Genomic DNA, 19288 nt, shown 5'->3' on the forward strand with positions numbered 1-19288 from the left:
AAAAGACACCAAGGTGAAATACAGTACTGTTTTAAGTCCGATTGTGAGGAGAATCCTCGAGACATGCAGATGACCACATAATTAGTAAGGTATATAAAACTTAGGGTATCTGCGCGGACATCTTTCAAGACTATCTCTGGATTCCGGAATCAAAAAGGAAGAACGAATAAAAAACCCACTTATACAAGCAGGTACAGTCGACTTGATTCGTATACTACATATATGGCGTAAACAAGCTTTTAAGACTGCCTTTATACACATTATTAAAATACAACGTACTTTAGCTTTTACTTATTTCCTGTTAACGTTTTTGTGATTTTCCTTCAACTTAGGGCCATTTTTTAAATTTAAGGGAAATAACGAAGCAATATTTACATATATCATCGCCAAATATCAAGAATCCTAACCTGACTGGCAGAAGCCCTTAACCACTAAGAAGGAGCTGCTGTGGAACCAATTGGCAACCTAAAACTCCTCAAAATTTCAGAGTACTTCTACTGAATCGAAACATTCCAGTGCCTTAACACGTACTACACACTCTCAAATTCGACACATCAGAAACGCAGAAATACAAATACCACACTGTCAATGGCTTTTCCGAAAATCTTCAAACCATGTCCTCAGAAAGAGCTTAAAGAACGCAATATTTTGAGAGAGGAAGCGGGTAGTTCTGATGTGCTACCGAATGATACAAACATTACTACTGCTACATCTGTTGCCAGCTTTGAGTTGAAATCAACCAATGCATCCGAAGCAGCAAGCCAAAGCACATCCCCGACTGGTTCAGAGTTAATACCAGACTGCTTGCAAAGTGCCACCAACACCGGTACGTTGTGCACTGAAGAGCATGTCAAACATAGGAGTGTTAAAAGAGCGTTGAAACCAAGGCACATCGCCATGATTGCATTGGGTGGGACAATTGGCACGGGGCTGTTTATGGGTATCGCCAAACCGCTCAGAAATGCAGGTCCAGTTGGAGCGCTGATCGCCTATATATTTGTCGGAACGATCATTTTTTCCGTCACACAATCTCTGGGTGAGATGGTGACCTTTATCCCGGTCACATCATCATTCACTGTATTCTCGCACAGGTTTCTTTCGCCAGCCTTCGGAGCTGCAAATGGTTACATGTATTGGTTTTCATGGGCGATGACTTTTGCTGTAGAACTAAGTGTTCTCGGGAAAGTCATCCAATTTTGGACAACTGCGGTTCCATTGGCAGCGTGGATTGTCATATTTTGGTTTTTACTGACACTCTCAAATATGTTTCCCGTGAAATATTACGGTGAGATAGAGTTTTGGATTGCCTTTTTAAAAGTACTGTCGCTTGTTGGTTTTCTCATATTCTGTCTTTGTATCACTAGTGGGGCTGGACCCCACGGACCTTTTGGGTTTCGGTACTGGAGAGATCCCGGAGCATGGGGACCAGGTATCATAGCCGAGGACCAAAGTGAGGCAAGGTTTTTGGGTTGGGTGTCTTCTCTAATCAACGCCGCGTTTACATACCAGGGCACAGAATTGGTTGGTATAACGGCCGGCGAGGCAGCCAATCCAAGGAAGGCCGTACCAAAAGCGATCAAGAAGGTAATTTTGCGTATTTTGTTCTTCTATGTGGGGTCGCTTTTCTTTATCGGGATGCTGGTTCCATTTAACGATCCGAAACTGACGAGTGCAACATCCTTCGTCTCATCGTCCCCGTTTATCATTGCAATACAAAATTCTGGTGTTTCTCTCTTGCCTAGTATTTTCAATGGTGTGATTTTGATTACTATTATATCTGCTGGAAATTCAAACGTTTACGTCGGGTCTAGAATTCTGTTTGGGTTGGCTCACAGTAACCTTGCCCCGCAGTTTTTCACGCGCACCACAAAAACCGGTGTGCCCTTTGTTGCCGTGTTATTTACTTCATTGTTTGGCAGTTTAGCTTTCTTAGAGCTTACCACCGACGGCGATAAAGTGTTCAACTGGTTACTGAGTATTGTGGCAATTGCCGGTTTTTTCGCTTGGCTGCTGATTTCGTTATCCCACATTCGGTTCATGAAAGCATTAGAATATAGAGGCATTTCAAGGAATAGCCTTCCCTTCAAAGCTATCTTCATGCCCTGGCTAGCTTACTACGCCACCGCATTTATCATCTTAATTATCCTAATCCAAGGGTTTACTGCGTTTGCTCCCAGGTTCAATGTATCCGATTTCGTGGCATCGTATATCTCTTTGCTCCTCTTTGTGATCATATGGGGGGTTTTCCAAGCGATGAAGAAGTGCAGAATATTTTGGAAAGTAGAAGACATTGATCTGGATAGTGATCGGAAGGACATCGAGGACATTCGCTGGGAAGATGACTCTCCCAAAACTTTCTGGACTAAAGTCTGGCAAACCTTAGCATAGGTGTACTTATATCTGTACAGTAATTTAGAAGCTTCCCCTCTCCGAACTTCCTAATGAACGCCCTTATCAAGTATGCAGTTTGAAGTTTAAAGTGCCCTCAAGAAGATGTTGCCGTTTGCGCCTCATTAAACTCTGTCTTGTCAGTTTCTTTGTTCTTCTTTGTTATCAAATCTTTAAGACCTGCAGCTATCTTTGCTGATCCGTTGGTTTCTTTACCGCATATAAAGCACTTTGAATCCGTGTGCGTCCTTTTAAAGAAGCATTCCCTGCAAAAGTAATGCTCACAGTTTGTCACTATAGGGGACTTGTAATCCTGTTTGCAAATGACACATTTGAATGGTATTTTCTCGAGGTCCAAGTGTTTCCGGCCCCTCAAAGTCCCCTCAGATGCCTCATCATTATCTTCCGTGTCTTCAATCTTCCAATCCTGGTTCAGCTTCCATCCAGCTTTGAAATCGTCCCTGGAATGCAGGAACTTGCAACTATCGCCGTACCCACAGTACCCTGTCTGTTTGAAGTCTTTGCAAATGTCTGGCTGATAGTCCACCAATATGGTGTTCTTCAGGTTTGCCGCCTGCTTAATCTGGTGCTGACTCTTCTGCGATTGGTTCTGCTTCACAAAACTGGTCAAAGTTTTGTCTACGACCGATTCGTCATCCGCGGAGTCATCCTCGGAGCGGCCCTCAAGCACAGTGCCGTCATCACCGCCTCTACTGGTCTCTCCCAATCCCGTCACGGTTGAGGCCACACGCCGAGATGCTGCACTCTCACCGGCCACCGCCCCCGCGATAATATGCCGTCTCTTGAACGGCACCTTCTGCACGGAATCGCCCTCTGTGGCATCAGAATCGCTCCCTGTTTCGGGAGACTCCGTTACTGGTGCACGTTTCCTCTTCCCGCCACTCAGAAAAAGGTTACTCCGCTTCTTGAACATGTCGCACGGCCTCCTACAGCGAATATGGGACCAACCGAGTCCAAAGCTCATCGCATCTTCGATAATTTTGCGGATGAAATATAATATTCAAATATCTCGAACCTTGACTCCCATTGCGACGACCGGTGTGAGGGACAGTGGTATTGATTGCCAAGGGTTGCATCTGACAAGTGAGTTTTCTAGGCACTGTAAGACTGGGTGAGCATAGGTGCCAAAGGTAGTTGAACTGGAGCTATAGATGAGCGAAGGTTACGGCAAGGATCACGCTGTGAGGGCGGCGTTTGCGGACACTTTGCGGCCTCGGATTGGAGGGAACACGACCAAAGTGTTCCTGAGGGGGTTGGCGGAAAAGTCCCCCGATACTGATGACGGGGATGCTGGCGACGTGCTGGATGGGTCGCCACTACTGTCTTCTACGCCCCCCACGGTGTCGAAGACGCTTGTGACGCTGTACCCTTATTTGATCGTGTGCGATGAGTTGTTGAGTGTGGTGACCTGGACCGGGTCTAATATCTGGACGAGTGTTCTTGCTGTGCTTGTATACATCAGCGTGGTGCTGTACCTTGAGCAACTGACAAAATACGTCGGGCACGTCGTCATTGTGAGTTTGCTGTTGCTGTACTCGAAGCTGGATAAGTTTATCGAGGGGAGCGTGTACTCGCACGCGAGCTTAGAAGATATCATCGCCGTGATGGAGCGGGTTTCCTTCAAGTTTGACCTACTGTTGTCCCCGCTCAACAATCTGAGCATGGAGAACGTGGAACGTCTACTCTTGACGATGGTTCTGCTGTCGCCCGTGCACCTGCTGATCACGGCTTTCGTTGTCCCGCCGACGATGTACCTGCTTCTGGGTGGGCTCTTCCTGCTGACGTACCACTCGCCGTGGTCCAAAGTAACTCGCCGGCTGCTGTGGAAGTTTAAATCCGTGCGTCTGCTTGTATACTACCTTACTGGGCTAAACCTTGGTGGGATCAACAGGGATGTGACGTCGAACCTATTCAACAGCGTGCAGAAGAAGATCAACAAGACCTTGTTGGATGACCATGCTGGTTCACACAGTGACCCGACTGGTGGGGGGTCAGGCAAGTCTATCAAGTTTACGTACGTGCTGTTCGAGAACCAACGGCACTGGATCGGGATCGGATGGAAGTCGAGCATGCTGAGTTACGAGCGGACCCCCTGGACGGACGAGTTTCTGAACGAAGCTCCATCCCCTGAGAACTTCCAGCTGCCGAGTGACGAGAAGAACGAAGGTGTGTTTGAATGGCGGTGGATCGACAAGACGTGGCGTTTGGATTTGACTAACGATGGTGCGATCCCCGTGGATCCAACAAGCGCCAAGACCACTGCGAACCCGGGCGACGACGAAGGGTACGTATACTACGATAATTCGTGGAAAAAACCTTCTGTGGAACCTACGTTCTCCAAGTACACGCGGAGAAGGCGGTGGGTGCGTACTGCAGAGCTTGTGAAGATTGCTCCTGACGAGACTACCTCATTACCACAGTCGCCGGAGAAGATAACCGCAGGTGAGGCCGATGAGGTACAAGATGAAGAGGTTGAGACGATCGGGACTGGGGATACCGTGGGCACCGTGGACACCCCTGACAATTTTGCTATTGAGAATCTGAGTGAGGTGCATAACCGCCGAGGCAGCTCGTGACTCCCTGGCGGTGGTAAATAAGTTTGATATACTCATTAAACAGAAACAGGGCAAAATGTACAAATTCTACGTATGTATCAAATGCCAAATCTCATTTAATACTGCTCTTCGCTTTTCAAAAAAAAAAATATTATTGGTTGTTATATAGTGTTATGTGAGAGGGTTGGTCCCTCTGCTAATGTTATCCCCTCATCGTATCCTTGTGCTTCAATAAAAAAAGAGAGCTCTGATATTCTGCTCATCTATTTTATTTTGAATTTATTCAATGCGGTTTCTTTTCTTATAACTTGTTGACTTTCAAAGTTGGAGGTAAAGACTGGACAAGCTTCTTGGCCTTCCCGGCGTCGTTGACAATCAAAGTGTACAGGGTCTTGGAGCCTCTGACCTTGAACTTGGTCTGTCTGAACTGCTTGCCGTTCTTGTTCAACTTCTTGTTGATCTTGACGGTAGCGGTCTTGACGTCGGCTCTTCTGGTCAATTCTAGGAATTGCTTGATGTCGGTGATTTCTCTGGCCATTATTATTTGTCGAACTTGTGTGCGGGGTTGGTCGACTGGGAGAAAGAGAGTGCGGTAAACACACAAAGCACATACAAAAAGGGCCTACTAAAGGGCACCTCACCTTACCATCTGGCGCGCAATACTGAAATATTTCAAAAATTGAGAGAAACAGAAAATTGCGTCGCTCTCGAGAGGCGGGTCTACCAAAAATTTCCCAAAAGGGAAAGCTGCAAAAAACATTTCTCTCAAAAAAATAAAAAATGTTTGGGTTTTGCGGGTTTCGCAGTCACAAAAGTGAACTTTCCCGATTTGTCTGGGTCTTTCCTAATCGGGGAAGCGATGTCCCAATACGTGATTTCCCGATTGGGAGCTGCACTCTGGCTACTTGGACGACCAAACACTGTACTGCACTTCATTGCTCTACTGCACTCCATTGCTCTGCTGCACCTCTTTGGTTTACTGCTCTGCCCTCTGCCCCTTGCAGTTACCGGACTCCTTTGAATAAACTTCCCAAAAATTAAAACAACGAACAAAACATAACTTACCAGTAACGATGATTCAGGGCCCACCACCACGCGGTGTAGCCAATGTCAGGTTTTGTGAGGAGTACACTGGAGAATATCGGCGAGGGGATCCTACAGGACAAAGCGACAGAGTTCGCAGGGACACACTTCCAACCGACGCGGGACCCCTTCTACGAGAAGTTACCCAGTGGGAAACGTGTTCGTAGAAGGCTCCCCGACAACCTGTTCACCAAAGCTGACCGACGTGCTTGGAAATCATTGCAGAACCGTGCCTGGCTACACGACCGGTCCCTGTGCGGTTGCTGTTGCTGGACGGAGACCATTGGATGGGCACCGTTGCTTGCGTTGTTACCACTTGTAGGGCCCGTGCTCATGTATGCTGTACACAAACGACTAATCAATGAGGCGGACCGTAAATTCAGACTCGATGAGGAGTTGAAATTGAAGATGCACGCGAACATCGGTGTTGATCTGACCATTTCGCTCGTTCCTGTGTTGGGGGCCCTGTTTGCCTGGCTACATGCCGCGTCGACACGGAACGCAGCACTGGTGTACAACTTCGTTTCGAAGCGTGCCCTACAGCAACAACAACAACAGCAGCAGCAGTGGCGACCTCCAAGTAGAGACGACGAGAGTGTACCGATGCGGGGCCCGCCGCCGTCTGCACCGCCCGCAGCGCGCGTCCGCTCACGAGCACCACCCGTCCATCAACGTCCGTACCCTCTGTGAAAACAAGTGTGTTTGTGCGTATATAAGGTGATATAAAGAGTTCATAAAATCGTTAATGCGGCGGGTCAGTTCCTCTGCGCGTCAGAGAGCCGTCTCTCGTTCTTGACGCTGTTGGACCCTCTCCTCTGCTTGTTGAAGATGGGCCCGATCTCCCCCTCGTCAATCAGATCGTTGATCTCGTCACCGGGTTTCCCCCAGTTGCCCTTCCCGGACCCTTCCTTCTTCACGTTGTTGGGGGACTCCCCGAAGTTCCCAGTCCGCGTGAAGTACTTCGCGTCCGCGGTCTTCTCTCTAACGGTCCATTTGTTAGTTCTAGTCATTGTGTGTGTGTGTGTGTGTGTGTAGTGTGTGTAATGTGCTTATATATACTGTTGCTGGTGTGTTGCAACAACGGAAGCAGAAAGACACAGGTCCCAGTTCCCGATCCCGTCTTCCTCCCCTTTATATATCGGCGAGAAGACGGGGGGCGTCGTAAAAGCAGGGGGGGGCGACGGGCGGCTAGCANAACGGGGGGCGGCGCGGCGGGTGCGGGGTGCGGGGTGCGGGCGCGGTCTCCGGGGCTTATTCCCCCGGCGGGGGTCACACCGCGTCGGAGAGGTTCTCGGACCACAGCGTCCGGAACAGGTCGTTCAGGTTCGTGTTCGAGACGAATCCTCGAGGGAGCCCAGGCTGTAGTTCTCCGCGGCGAGGAAGTCCGCCGCCTGCGCGTGGGCGGGCGGGCCGGCGTGGGCGGGGGCCGGGGCTGGGGCAGAGGGAGCGGCGGGGGCCGGCCAGTGTGGCTGGCCACTGCGCCAGCGGGTGGCGGGCAGGGGCTTCGTGGGCGCGGGCGGCGCGGGCGGCGCGGGCGGGGCTGCTGCGGGGGCTGCTGCCGGAACCCCCAGCGGCGGGCGGCGGGCTCTCGCTGCTGGCCACTGGCGGGCCAAGATGAAACTGAACAGGTACGAACCGTGGTCCAGAAACATATCGACCAGCTTGCACAGGTCGTCTGCGGTGCACGCCCCGCCGGGGGGCCCAGCGCCTGGCGGTTGTTCTTGTTCTTGCCGTACCGCCGCGTGCAGATCCGCCTCCGTCCAGCTGTTCTTCTGTAACTTATCCAGTAAAATAAGTCGAATCAGAATAGAGAAGATCGAGAACGACCGGCCAAAATCTTTGAAGGTCTCCGAACGGCAGATCGCGTCGTTCGCGGGGAACCCCGTCTCACGGAGCCCCATGGGGTCCACGTACTGCCGCGTCATCTGAACGATCCGCCAGAAGATCCGCAACACGGACACAACGTCCCCCATCGTCAGTTGTGACTCAGGGGTCAGTGTCTGCGGACACACCATCAGTAGCAACATCGTGTAGTAATGGAACGTTCGCCACATACTGTACCCTGTAGGGCAGTCAAGCACCACTTGTGTACATACACGCCACTCGCGGTATATCTGACGGATACTGCCACGTAGAGCTGCAGTCCCCTGGGGGACCTCCAAACGGCTCATTAGATTGATCGTGGACCGGTGCAGTAGTGCCACGTGGTAGTGGCAAATGATAGCGTACATGTCGTCGTACCCACTCGAGGACCGGTCCAGCAGCCGCCCAGTGTCACGCTGGATAGCTTGCAATTGGTCACTAGTGGCCCCGAGGGAGACACTCACCTCAGACAGGTACCGTTTACGGATATGTTGAGGTTTCGCACTGTTGTCAATGGCAGTGTACCGCTCGTTGTACAACACTGACTCGTAGTACCCACTCAGTACGTGCGACATACTACACTCCCCGTAGAAACGGAGTTCCTCACTGGTCAACGAATCCAGTAGAGACCGGTCCACGGAACCATGGGAACCCCCAGGTGCGAACTGCACCAACCGTAGTGACCGGAACACCCGAGGCAACAGACAATTGACCTTCCTGTCGTCGATCACAGATAACGCCCCGCATCGGAAAGTGTACGTCTTCTCGTGACAGTACAACCTCCACCAAAGAACACGCCGCCTCTCAGCGTTCGTCTCGTCGAGCCCGACGTAGTACTCCCACCGGGACAGACCAAGTTTCAATGCACAGTCCACGGCCACGGCAAGCACTTTCTCGTAAGCGTACGCTTGGTCCAGCCACTTCACGTGGTCCAGGAACTGTAACAGCAACTCCAAGTACTCCAACGAGTTGTACTCATCCAAATGATACAACGTAGCATTGTAGTAACTGTAACAAAGCGTCAGAAGCAAGTCCTGTAGCGCACAGAAATCGTTCAGGGGCCGCATCGACAGCGTCTCACCGTCCCCCAAAGTCATGCTCGTGATCAATTGCTCAAAGGCAACACGGTGCTTGTCGTACATCTGCAGCAACGTGCGGAACATCTCCAAGTCCTGGCCCTCAGACACGAGAGACTCAAACCGCTGCCTCGTCACACCGGTCAATTGCTCCGTCAGCGGCTGCGGGAACATCCCAATCAGCAGCAACACAAGGTCCCTGTCGTTCAAAGAACTGTGCGGGCTCGACCACCGCGGACTGGCCCTGTACCCAGGTTCCCTGCTACGAAGGTAGTTCTCCAACGGGTCTGCAATCGACACAACACCCTCGTTCAAGTGCAAGCAGCAGATGTCAAAGAACCGCAGCAGGATGTACACTGTGGCCTTCACTTTCTCGCGCATCCCGTCCCCACAGCTGCTGCCACCGTTACTACCACTCGAAGGTTCAAGGGCAAACCGCTGCACGAGCAATCCAAGCCCCCGCAGTGAGAAGGTCTCCACGGGGGAGTACAGCCCAAAGATGTCATCCACGAGGGGCAACCGGGACAAGAAAGACTGTTGCTGGTTGAAGATGTTGTTCATCAGCGTCGTGTTCGTGGGCGTGCAAGTATCGAACCCACGGCCGTTCCTCGGTGCCGCCTTCGCCCCGGGGAAATCCATCTCACTAGTCGTCAGCGACGCAAACCGCGTCAAGTGCAACTTGTCCCTGTACTTGTTCTTCATCAGCGCGGTCTCGAGAGACTTGTCCCCGCGGAACGACTGCAAGTTCACTCGTGGCTGCCAGGAATCGGCAAGCTCGTCCAGCTTCCCCTGAGTCTCCTGGACCAACGCCTCGATCACAGAGTTCTTGGGCCTCACGGCCTTCAACTGAGCGAGCGCCTCCGACAGAGCAGCGTACCGCTCGTCGTCCTCGATATCGCCCTCGTAGAGACCGTTTGGAGAAGGACTTACCACCGCAGTGGTCGGGCCTGCAAGGGGCGGGCTCGTCAACTCCACCTCGTTCACCAGCGTTGATATAGTAGGTGTCGTGGTCGTCGCCGCGGTTGCTGTGGGCAACGACGGTGACTCGGACGATACAGCGACGGTCCCAACACTGTTTCCGCTCCCACCGGCAAACTTCACCTGCGCAGCCTTGTCGACGTACTCGCAGACACAGCTGTACGCCTCGCAGTTGGAACATGGCCATTTCCCAGTACACTTGATCTTCCTCCGCCGGCAGTTCGTGCAAGCCAGCACCGTCTTGCGCCTCCGGTGAGCGGGCTTCTGCACACCATCCGCCCACTTTCTCACACTGCTACTCCCATCCATCAGCGTTGGTGTACCTGTGGGGGGGGGGGGGAAGGTGTGCTTATGCTGTCCTCCAAGTGTAAGAGCTGTGTCTTGTCGTTCATCTTCTTGCACCAAATTTGATCATCAACAGCGCGATGTCCTTGACGACAAAGAAGGGGAAGTGATGGCACACTGCGCGTACACAACGGTTACGTAGAGTTTAAATAAATAGCGTCTGAGGTGTCACTTCGACGGAGTACCCGTCCGGGTCCTTCAAGAACGCGATGTTCTTCATCTTGCCCTGGTTGAACTTGGGTGCCCACGCGATCTTGTCGCCGTACTTCTGCTCCACCTCATTGCAGAAGGCCTCCGGGTCCTTGCAACTGATGCAGATGTGGCCGTACCCCTGTGGAGCGTCGTTCCCGTTGTGGTACCGGAACTCTGCGTCGTCCTCCGTGCCCCAATTGTGTGTCAATTCGAGTAGACCCTCTCTTGCACGGCGATCACCCGTAGCTTCCCGGGACTCAGAATCTGCCGGGTACCCAAGGAAGTACAACGTGAACTTGGCGTTCTCGTGAACGGACTTCTCGAGCAATTGCATCCCAAGAACGTTCGTGTAGAACGCGACAGACTTGCGGGCGTCCTTCACACGAACCATCGTGTGGTTGAACTTGTAACCCAAGTCATCCGCTTGACCACTGGGGGTACCCACGGTAGGGTACTGCACAAGCTCGATCCAGTACCCGTCCGGGTCGAGCACAAACGCAATATCCTTCTGTCTCCCGTCGGACATCCGCTTCTTGAAGGATACGCCGCGGGCCTCCAGCGTAACACACGCCTGCGCGATATCCCTTGTAGTGAAGCACACATGCCCAAACCCACGGTTCTCCTCACCGTTCCCGTTGTTCACCTTGAACGAGGCGTCGTCCTCCGTGCCCCAGTTGTGCGTCAACTCGAGCACCCCTTGCGTAGCAAACACTTTCAGGGACCCATTCTCAGCATGGGGGAACTCCTTCTCAAAGGACAAAAAGTACAGACTGAACCGAGACTCCGCAACGTCCACTTGCTTCAGCAACCGCATCCCGAACTGCTTCTCGTAGAAGGCCAACGAAACCTTCGGGTCCTTGACCCGCAAACACGTGTGCGTGTTCACCACAGAGCCGCGAACGGCAGCACTCTCCACAACAGTATCGTACCCTGTATCACCAGCCATTGAATCCGTAGATGTCACAGCGCTGTGGTCAAGTAGTTGGCCACCCCTTCAACCTGTTCGACGTCGCATTCTCTTTAAATATATTCAAAATGTTGATATACTGACGAAGAGCGACAGACGGTTGTTGATGATGAAGGCGATGGTGTCTCAGGTCTGGCACTCGCATCAGGGCCGTACGGTGTGTGTGCAATGACGAGCTTCTACCCTGATGAGACGGTGAGCAAAGTGTGCACGCAGCTAGCATACAGCAGGGGCCAGCTTGGGTTGGACGAACTGTGGGGGTTGCTAGGTGTCGAGCCCGCGGAGTCCGTGAGAGCGTTTCTGCTGCAGTGTTGTGTGGCAAGCGAGGGGATTGAGTTGGTGGACCCCCATGGGGAGATCGTGGAACAAACAGGACAAGCCGATGGCGGCAGCAAGTTTTCCCTAAGGCTCACGGAGGATATGCTGTGGACTGTGCTTACAGGGTACAACAAGAGAGAGTCCAACGTGCCGAACTCTGCGTTTGAGTTGCTCAAGGCGGTTGCTGCATCTAGAGAGAAGGGGATCAACACGATGGAGATGTCTGAAATCACGGGCCAGGACTCGCGGAGTATCACGGGCCGGCTCAAGAAACTGGACGCCCTGATTTCAGGGTCCACGCTCCTGTACAAGGGCCACGTCGTCAAGCGGTTTGTATTGAGACAGTTCGCCTCCGCCGGGGTTGAGCCCGAGGGGGGTACAAAGTACGTCACGATCAAGGACCACTTGGGCACGATCGTGCAAGTGGTGAAGAACTCGAAGAACGGTATTCGCCAGACTAGCGACCTTAAACGCGAACTCAAGTTTGACGCGGATAGGAGACTCTCCAAGGCGTTTATTTCTGCCGTATCGCTGCTCGCAGAGGGCGGGTACTTGAAGAAGATCTTCGTGATCTCGCCCAAGAATCCGGAGATCAAAGTTAGGTGTGTGCAGTACGTCAGAGACTACGACCAAGCGACGGCCTCGGGCCCTGATAACGACGAGTACTCCTCCTCATCTGACGACGACCACGCGGTACAGGAGGACGAGGATGCGTACGAGGGACTCGACACTAAAAACGCAACCAGCCTCCTCAGAGACAAAGACCTCATCCTGCAGGACACAGAGGCCGTGGAGGGCACGCCGAGAAACGATACAATGTTCATGAACAGGTTCTATCCGGCGCAGCACCAAGTTTACGAGCTTGCACGGAGGTCTGGGCAGGACGGGATCACGACAATAGACGCGACTAGGTACGTATGCGGGAAGGACTTCCAGAGATCATTCTCCAAGAGTGCAGAATACTATTTGGAACCCGTAGGGAAGCAGAAACTGGCCTCTTCTGGGTTCAACCTCGTCAAAATCTACGATTTCGAGGGGAAGAAGAAGTTCTTTAGAGTATTCACAGAAGATAACTTCCAAAAGTTCTCAGGGCAGCAGGTTGACGCTGAGATTGGTACACTCAAACCACTGACAGTACAGAAGAACCCACTGGACAAATTAAATGCACAGCATTTTGTCCACTTGAACAACTCGGTCAGGTTCGGCACAGACTCCGCGGGCAACGAGGTCTTTTTCTGGAACGGTGACCCCATAGCCAACGAGCTGAATTTCAACCGGCTGAAGAGGAAACACCCGAAGAAAAGAGCCGCTGGTGTAGAACCGCGTGCTGCCAGCCCTCAAGCCAAGAAGAAAAAATCACAGGAGTCACCCTCGGCGGACGTCCCTACAGATGCAACTGCATTACAGGAAACACAACCAGTTCCAGCGACTACACCCACTGCAGCACCTTCAACGGTGTCTCAGATCACCATTGGTGGGTTCTCGGGGAACTCGCTTAGATCACTAAAGAGACAGCGTGCCATCCTGGACATACTGAAAAAATCTGGAGGTCTGACGTTTGTGAGGGAACAATTCTTTGAAGACGTCTCCAAACATATGGGCTCCACGACGATACTGGACAAGAAAACCGTGAAGAATGACATTGAACTGATGGTGAAAAGCAACATGTTGCTGCTGCGAGTGGACCCTATCGCAAGGAAACGGTTCATTTTCTTGCCCGAGTTAAGTGAAGAGGCGATCCAAAATGAACTTCGTAGAGACAAGGACTCAAAGAAGACAGAATTTAGCGACGTAGTACAGAAAACAGATGTTTATTTCTTTGATCAACAGGCAGAGAACCGGTTCAATGGGGAGTCGAAAGCGGCTAGAAGAATCAAAAATTTCCAGTCTAAGAACCAACCAGTGACCAAAAATAAGGTTGCTAGGGAGGCAGCCAAACTGGAGAGAGCCGTAAGAGGGAAGAAGAAACTGGAAGAGAAGGCCGCAAGGGCCATGGAGACGGTCGAGAAATTAGCGAAAAAGCCAGGGAAGATTAAGATGGAGGCTGGAAGCAGCATCGGGCAGACTCTGGACAGCTATGGCAACTCGCAACCAATCAAAAACGAATCAGATGAAGAGGAAGGTATGGTGTTCCATCTGAACAAGAAGACTGGTATTCAGGCACTCATTAAGGCTGTTGTGATCACAAAGAGTATCAAGAAAGAAACCAACTGGGATGCAATCAGCAAGATCTTCCCGAAGAATTCAGTGGAAAACATCAAAAAGCAATGGACCACGAGAAGAGTAAGAATGGGACACATTGGGTGGAAGGCGCGTGTTGAGAAATGGCGTAAAATTTTAGTTTCAGGGATCCAGAACGGAGTCGTCACGTTGGAAAACGTCGAACAGCTGGATTTGCCCGTTCTCCTGAGATTTTGGATCAACCACGAAATGGTTAAAGAGAATAAACCAATTTCGCTGTACAAGAACTACAACGAGAACAAGAAAAGGCACACATTAATCAAGAACCACCAAACTAACTCACAAATGGGATTGGCCATGTCATCCATGATTCAAAGAGAGACAAACCTTTTGAAACAAGCGTACACGTACCCATTACACAGCCTTCTCAAGATTGAGCAAGAAAGATTGGACTTGGAGAATAAGGTCAGAACAACCATTCGATCTGTCCTTTTGGATAAAGCTGACACGGGTAGGGACGAAGTCGATATCTTGAAAGACGTCTCGAAAGAGGATTTGGACAAGGTTTTTATGGATATGGCGAAGGAGAAACAAATCTACCTCAAAGGTTCCAAGTTAGCCTCCACAGATGTGGTGAAACAGTTCTTCGAAACGAAGGGGGATTTCCGTCCATTCGAAGAAGCAGCCATTTACTGCGAAAGGTTTGAAGAGTTGGTTAAATTAGGGAATGGTGTTATAGTCAATGAGGAAATCAAGGACATTGCCGCCTGGAATCTGATAGATATGATCAAACGCCAAAAAGTCGATCTGAACGTTATTCCCATGGAAAGGAAAAACTACCGCTTTAACTACACCAGTAGGAGGTTCGAGATTAGTGCGCTAACCCCACCGCTTATCTTCACGGCCAAGGACAGAAATGAGGAATTCTTTTCAACCCCTGTATCAGTCCCTGTGCCGCTGAACAAACCGTTTTCAAGGCTATGGATAGACTCACAGGGTGCCCTGCGAGAAAGTATATGGAAGAACCTGTGCTGTTTCATAATCAACGAGACGCTTTTCCAACCCGGTATCACAGTGGAAAAGCTTTTAGAGACGTGCTACCACTTTTTGTCCCCCAAAGAGATAGAAGATATATGTGATTGGCTCACTTCAAGGCAGATGTTGTATGAGCTCCCATTTGGTGGGTATGCCGTCACATATAAGTGGTACAAAGTTTTGGCCTGATAAAAAGACTGTTGCCATCTTAAGAAGAATCCGTTAGTATACATAACTAAACACAATATATCTCCTCAAATTGTATCATTACTCCTAATATTATTACATGTCAAGCACACGAACGTGTCCTTTTGGCCCAAGTTCTTCAGGCATTTAACGTGGAATGCATGGTTGCATTTGAAAACCAGCAACCTCCCATCCACCAAGAGACCTTCCGGCAAAGTTTCCTTTCTTCTACTGGCTGCCCACAGTTGGAAGTAGACTTTGTCCAAACCAACACCCCATAGTTTCTTGCCGCATACATCGCATTCGTCACTGTGGATTGACCATCCTTGGCACAGTTTTTTCTCGTACTCCTCAACGATATCCACCGAGGATTCTTCGACTATTTTCAAAAACAGATTAGAGACTTCTTCCTCTAAATGGTACGTGACATATACTTCCAGAAGCACTTCCTTCAAATCGTTGGCCTTCATCAGAATGACTTCTTGATGTTCAAGTACACCTGCCAAAACGTCGGAAAATCCCTTTTCACTGTCACTTTCTGAGACGGCAATTCTCAAGAAAGCCCTCCTCAGCATCTTCTTACAAGCATCTCTCTTTGCCGGATCTGCATCTGTTAGTTCAAACTGCTTTATCAGACATGTAAGCAGAGCCACCCAACAATGCGATCTCTCCGCACCTGCCAAGACTGCAGAGTCCATTCCGAAATCCAAAAATCTGGCCAGAAGGTCAACAGACTCGTAACCTTTGAACCAACCTTTGATATAATTGTTGGTACAGTTTACCACCTCAACGTAATCGTGTAACTTTTCAAACACAACAGCCAAAGCTTCCTCGTTCCCTTTCGATTTAGACAGTGCTTCAACTATATCATTAGTATCCACGTTTTTGAAGTTCAAAGTCTTCAACCATTCAGTAAGAGCAGGACCGGTCTTGAATCTGCACGACAAATCAATGTACAGTTTTTTCAACGACAATTCGTTAGCGACTGTGGCACTTGGTGCGTCGGTACTGGCATACAGTTCATGCAAATATGCCAACTTTACTTCGTCTGGGATTTTGGAATTTGTGATACAACCGTGCAAGTTCGGATCAAATTCTTGCGATGCGAGTACTATTTCTTTCGGGGTGAGTAACTTGTGTAATAAAATGTTTGGGAAGTTGCTTTTGAGAACTTCAATTATCATGAGCGCTTCTGGAGAATGGGGCAATATGTTTTTTTGTATTAATTTTAATGTCTCTGAGAAGGGTTTCAATGCACCTGTATCGGCAAGACTCTCGTCAAAATACATACTCAGTAGCTCCGCATATTTCCCATTCTTAGAGTAGAGATAGAACAGCGGCTTGTTGAATTTCTTCTCCCTTAATTTTAGGGCAAAAACGTCTGTATCCTGAGGGTTGTAGATGGTCAGAATATTTTCAATGGCAATTTCAGCGTCCAATTTGATGGATTCCAGATCCACGGCGTTAAATTGAGCATCACAAAGTACCGACAATATCAACTCTAAATCTCGTTTCCCCATTCGAATGTACTGGGGATACTTCACTGTGCTGTGGGATAAGAATATCGAGATATAAATTTTTTTAGAACCATGGCCATCGCCGCTAGTTTTCAAAACGTCTAGTAGGATGTCCATTATGTATTGGCGGTTAACTCGCAATTCATGGACACTGTCGTTTTCAGGAGCGGCCAAGTTTTGCTCCTCCTGTTCCTCGTCATCGAAGAACGAGTTCTCCATTATCTCATTCAGTAGAGCCAGAAATTTGGTGCAATCGAAGTCCAGTAGTAGGTTGAAGTAAGGGAACGGTGGTTCATCATCACTCATCTTTCTTGTTTTCAGTCTGTCCCCATTCCCGGGTGGCCATTCAATTCCTACACCGTTGAAGAGGACGTACGATATCTGCAGTTCAATTGACTTTACATCCGCAGCGCTCCCTATAGGTTTCTCCAGGGGGAACTGTTCCCCTCTGTAAATAAATGCCAAGTACTTGAAAAGGAACATGGGCTGCTCATTTTTCACATCGCCGTACACTATGCTGCCCCTCGTTCGACCCTCACGTATCCAAACGAGTCCCTCCAAAAGTGGGGTTAGATAATCGTGGAACGAAACGTTCCATATGTATATCAACGAGTCAAAATCTTCCCTAGCTTGGCATTTGCGGACCAAGAAATCGTGGTCCCAACTTCTGTGGTCGAGAGTGAAGATAAACATTTCCAGTGAATCGGGAAACCTGTTGATGACTGCTTGGAATATATTGGGAGGGATGTAACTGATGGCGCCCTGGGATACCAGTGACTGGACGCTTTTCAAGAACACAGCTTGCATGGGTTCTCTCGTTGCCTTTTCCTGTTGCAGGATGGTCTCCCAGGTAAGGTCCAAGAACTGGAAGATTGTCTCCCTGGACTCTTCCGGGAACCACTTCGCTTGCAAAGTGAGCGCCAGGTTCAGTAAGTCCTCGACGGATTCAACCTTGTTGTTGTTGAGTAAAAACTTCAAAGCGGCAAACGTGAGGTTTTGGAAGGGTTCCCGCAGTTGTCTTCTCCTTTGGGACAAGTCCTCTTCTAAGCTAAGGAGTGGCGCCAAGGGGAAATATTGTTGCGCGAACTGGTCGAGTAATTCCAGCGCGTCAATGTACTGCCCGCGTTGAACGTTTCTGAGTATGGGTGTCGACCATGAGACGAAGTTCCCGACCTTGAAGCAGTAATTTGTCAGGAGGTACATCTTGTTGTCATACCACTGGAAATGCTTGTTTGGGGGCACGATCAGGTCATGGACCAAGAGGTCGATGTTGAGTGCGATTTTGAAATCTTCAGCGGGGCACACAACGAGGAATTGGTGCGACACTGTCAGGACTCCAACTAATCCGCTGGCCATCCAGTAGAGGCCCAGGATTAGTTCGTCAAACGATGACGTCAGTTTTGTCGTGTTTCTCCCCAGGATGTTGAGGTACACGACGATGCGTTTCCCAATACTGTATGTGACGTTGAATCCGTCCCAGTTGAGACAACTTTGAGGTACAGATGCGGTCACGGTCAGTTTCGACTGGAGGGGCTCCTCATACAAAACTTTCAATTTCGGAGCCACTTGCAAAAGGGCAAACTTGCTATTGGAGAGCAATGCCAGCGTGTTACCGTCCGGTGACGCCTCCGCGGAGAGGATTACTTCGTCTGGCGGGATATGCATCAGTCTTTTGGAGCTGTACGTCAGGTTCCACAGCCCTGTCCTGTGACCGTTGTGGAAGACGACATTCCCCAAAACGTCTGCGACGACCAGCCCAGTATGTCTCCCCTCTAGGAAACTGACCATGCACAGAGACCTCCCAACATGATCTGTCACGTGGAGTATAGCGTCGAGTGGGTCGATTGTGTTCTGTACTGCGGTTCGGGCCCCCGCGTTCAAATTCCATAGAAAGATGTCCCCGGACTCGTAACCTGCTGCTATATGAGTACCATCCTGCGACATCACCAGGTGGGTCACTTTAGACCTCAGGGGAGTCTCCGCATGGTCTGCTGCGACACGCGGGACAAGCACGCTCTGCAGAAACTCCTGGTACGTGAATATTAGCAACTGGCCCTTGACCGTCCCCAGCACGAAGTACGATCTAGCCGGGAGCACCGCACAGGGGCCGCCGTACGCACCGACCAGCGAGTAAACGTGGCTCAGCGAGACCCAATTGACCAAACTCTCCGGGCCCAGCACCCGCTCGGCCCTGACTGCAACATCAGCAACACGGTCACGGTCACCACCAGACTCGTGCTCTTCAAACGACCGCCACTGCAAAAAACTCGCCATAGAGCATTCGCAATCCAACCACAGTAGCTTCATCAAGGGAAACCCACCGTTAAACCACCGCCAGCAACGGACCAGCCATCGCTCATGGTAACTTCGAGAAGAGCTGACCTCAAAAGCTGCGGAATTGTTCCAGACCACCCTTCGGAAAAACCCTCGAGAAATCTCGGAAAAACTAAACCGTCGCCCGTTCGAATTTCGCTCAAAGCCGTTTTTTTGAAATTTTCCGGAAAAACTCAAAATCCGCCGTTCGAAACTCGGCTGCGGTGGCGTTTCTCAAAAAAGGTATTTTTTTTTTGAACAATTTCTCGA

General features: G+C 50.3%; 10 protein-coding genes across 10 annotated transcripts; 4 read left to right on the forward strand and 6 right to left on the reverse strand.

Annotated features, from left to right (window-relative positions):
• Positions 1-588: 588 nt before the first annotated feature.
• KNAG0C05920 (amino acid permease) lies at positions 589-2388 on the forward strand (the record flags this gene model as incomplete). Its single annotated transcript, XM_022607328.1, has 1 exon — positions 589-2388. The coding sequence occupies one exon, from the start codon at positions 589-591 to the stop codon at positions 2386-2388; it is 1800 nt and encodes a 599-aa protein (XP_022463936.1).
• Positions 2389-2485: 97 nt separating this feature from the next.
• On the reverse strand, positions 2486-3373 carry CWC24 (U2-type spliceosomal complex subunit CWC24; the record flags this gene model as incomplete). Its single annotated transcript, XM_022607330.1, has 1 exon — positions 2486-3373. One exon carries the CDS (start codon positions 3371-3373, stop codon positions 2486-2488), a length of 888 nt encoding a protein of 295 aa, XP_022463937.1.
• Positions 3374-3560: 187 nt separating this feature from the next.
• On the forward strand, positions 3561-4985 carry PEX30 (peroxisome biogenesis protein; the record flags this gene model as incomplete). The annotated part of the gene is made up of 1 exon (XM_022607331.1): positions 3561-4985. One exon carries the CDS (start codon positions 3561-3563, stop codon positions 4983-4985), a length of 1425 nt encoding a protein of 474 aa, XP_022463938.1.
• A 280-nt stretch (positions 4986-5265) lies between these two features.
• On the reverse strand, positions 5266-5502 carry RPL38 (60S ribosomal protein eL38; the record flags this gene model as incomplete). The annotated part of the gene is made up of 1 exon (XM_022607332.1): positions 5266-5502. One exon carries the CDS (start codon positions 5500-5502, stop codon positions 5266-5268), a length of 237 nt encoding a protein of 78 aa, XP_022463939.1.
• Positions 5503-6071: 569 nt separating this feature from the next.
• Positions 6072-6737, forward strand: KNAG0C05960 (uncharacterized protein; the record flags this gene model as incomplete). Its single annotated transcript, XM_022607333.1, has 1 exon — positions 6072-6737. One exon carries the CDS (start codon positions 6072-6074, stop codon positions 6735-6737), a length of 666 nt encoding a protein of 221 aa, XP_022463940.1.
• A 65-nt stretch (positions 6738-6802) lies between these two features.
• TMA10 (Tma10p) lies at positions 6803-7057 on the reverse strand (the record flags this gene model as incomplete). The annotated part of the gene is made up of 1 exon (XM_022607334.1): positions 6803-7057. The coding sequence occupies one exon, from the start codon at positions 7055-7057 to the stop codon at positions 6803-6805; it is 255 nt and encodes an 84-aa protein (XP_022463941.1).
• A 309-nt stretch (positions 7058-7366) lies between these two features.
• Positions 7367-10273, reverse strand: KNAG0C05980 (uncharacterized protein; the record flags this gene model as incomplete). The annotated part of the gene is made up of 1 exon (XM_022607335.1): positions 7367-10273. The coding sequence occupies one exon, from the start codon at positions 10271-10273 to the stop codon at positions 7367-7369; it is 2907 nt and encodes a 968-aa protein (XP_022463942.1).
• A 181-nt stretch (positions 10274-10454) lies between these two features.
• On the reverse strand, positions 10455-11447 carry GLO1 (lactoylglutathione lyase GLO1; the record flags this gene model as incomplete). The annotated part of the gene is made up of 1 exon (XM_022607336.1): positions 10455-11447. The coding sequence occupies one exon, from the start codon at positions 11445-11447 to the stop codon at positions 10455-10457; it is 993 nt and encodes a 330-aa protein (XP_022463943.1).
• A 189-nt stretch (positions 11448-11636) lies between these two features.
• Positions 11637-15191, forward strand: TFC3 (transcription factor TFIIIC subunit TFC3; the record flags this gene model as incomplete). Its single annotated transcript, XM_022607337.1, has 1 exon — positions 11637-15191. The coding sequence occupies one exon, from the start codon at positions 11637-11639 to the stop codon at positions 15189-15191; it is 3555 nt and encodes a 1184-aa protein (XP_022463944.1).
• Positions 15192-15256: 65 nt separating this feature from the next.
• On the reverse strand, positions 15257-19012 carry VPS8 (CORVET complex membrane-binding subunit VPS8; the record flags this gene model as incomplete). Its single annotated transcript, XM_022607338.1, has 1 exon — positions 15257-19012. The coding sequence occupies one exon, from the start codon at positions 19010-19012 to the stop codon at positions 15257-15259; it is 3756 nt and encodes a 1251-aa protein (XP_022463945.1).
• Positions 19013-19288: the final 276 nt, after the last annotated feature.

This window comes from Huiozyma naganishii, chromosome 3, assembly GCF_000348985.1.
Source record: "Huiozyma naganishii CBS 8797 chromosome 3, complete genome".
NCBI classification, from domain to species: Eukaryota; Fungi; Ascomycota; class Saccharomycetes; order Saccharomycetales; family Saccharomycetaceae; genus Huiozyma; species Huiozyma naganishii.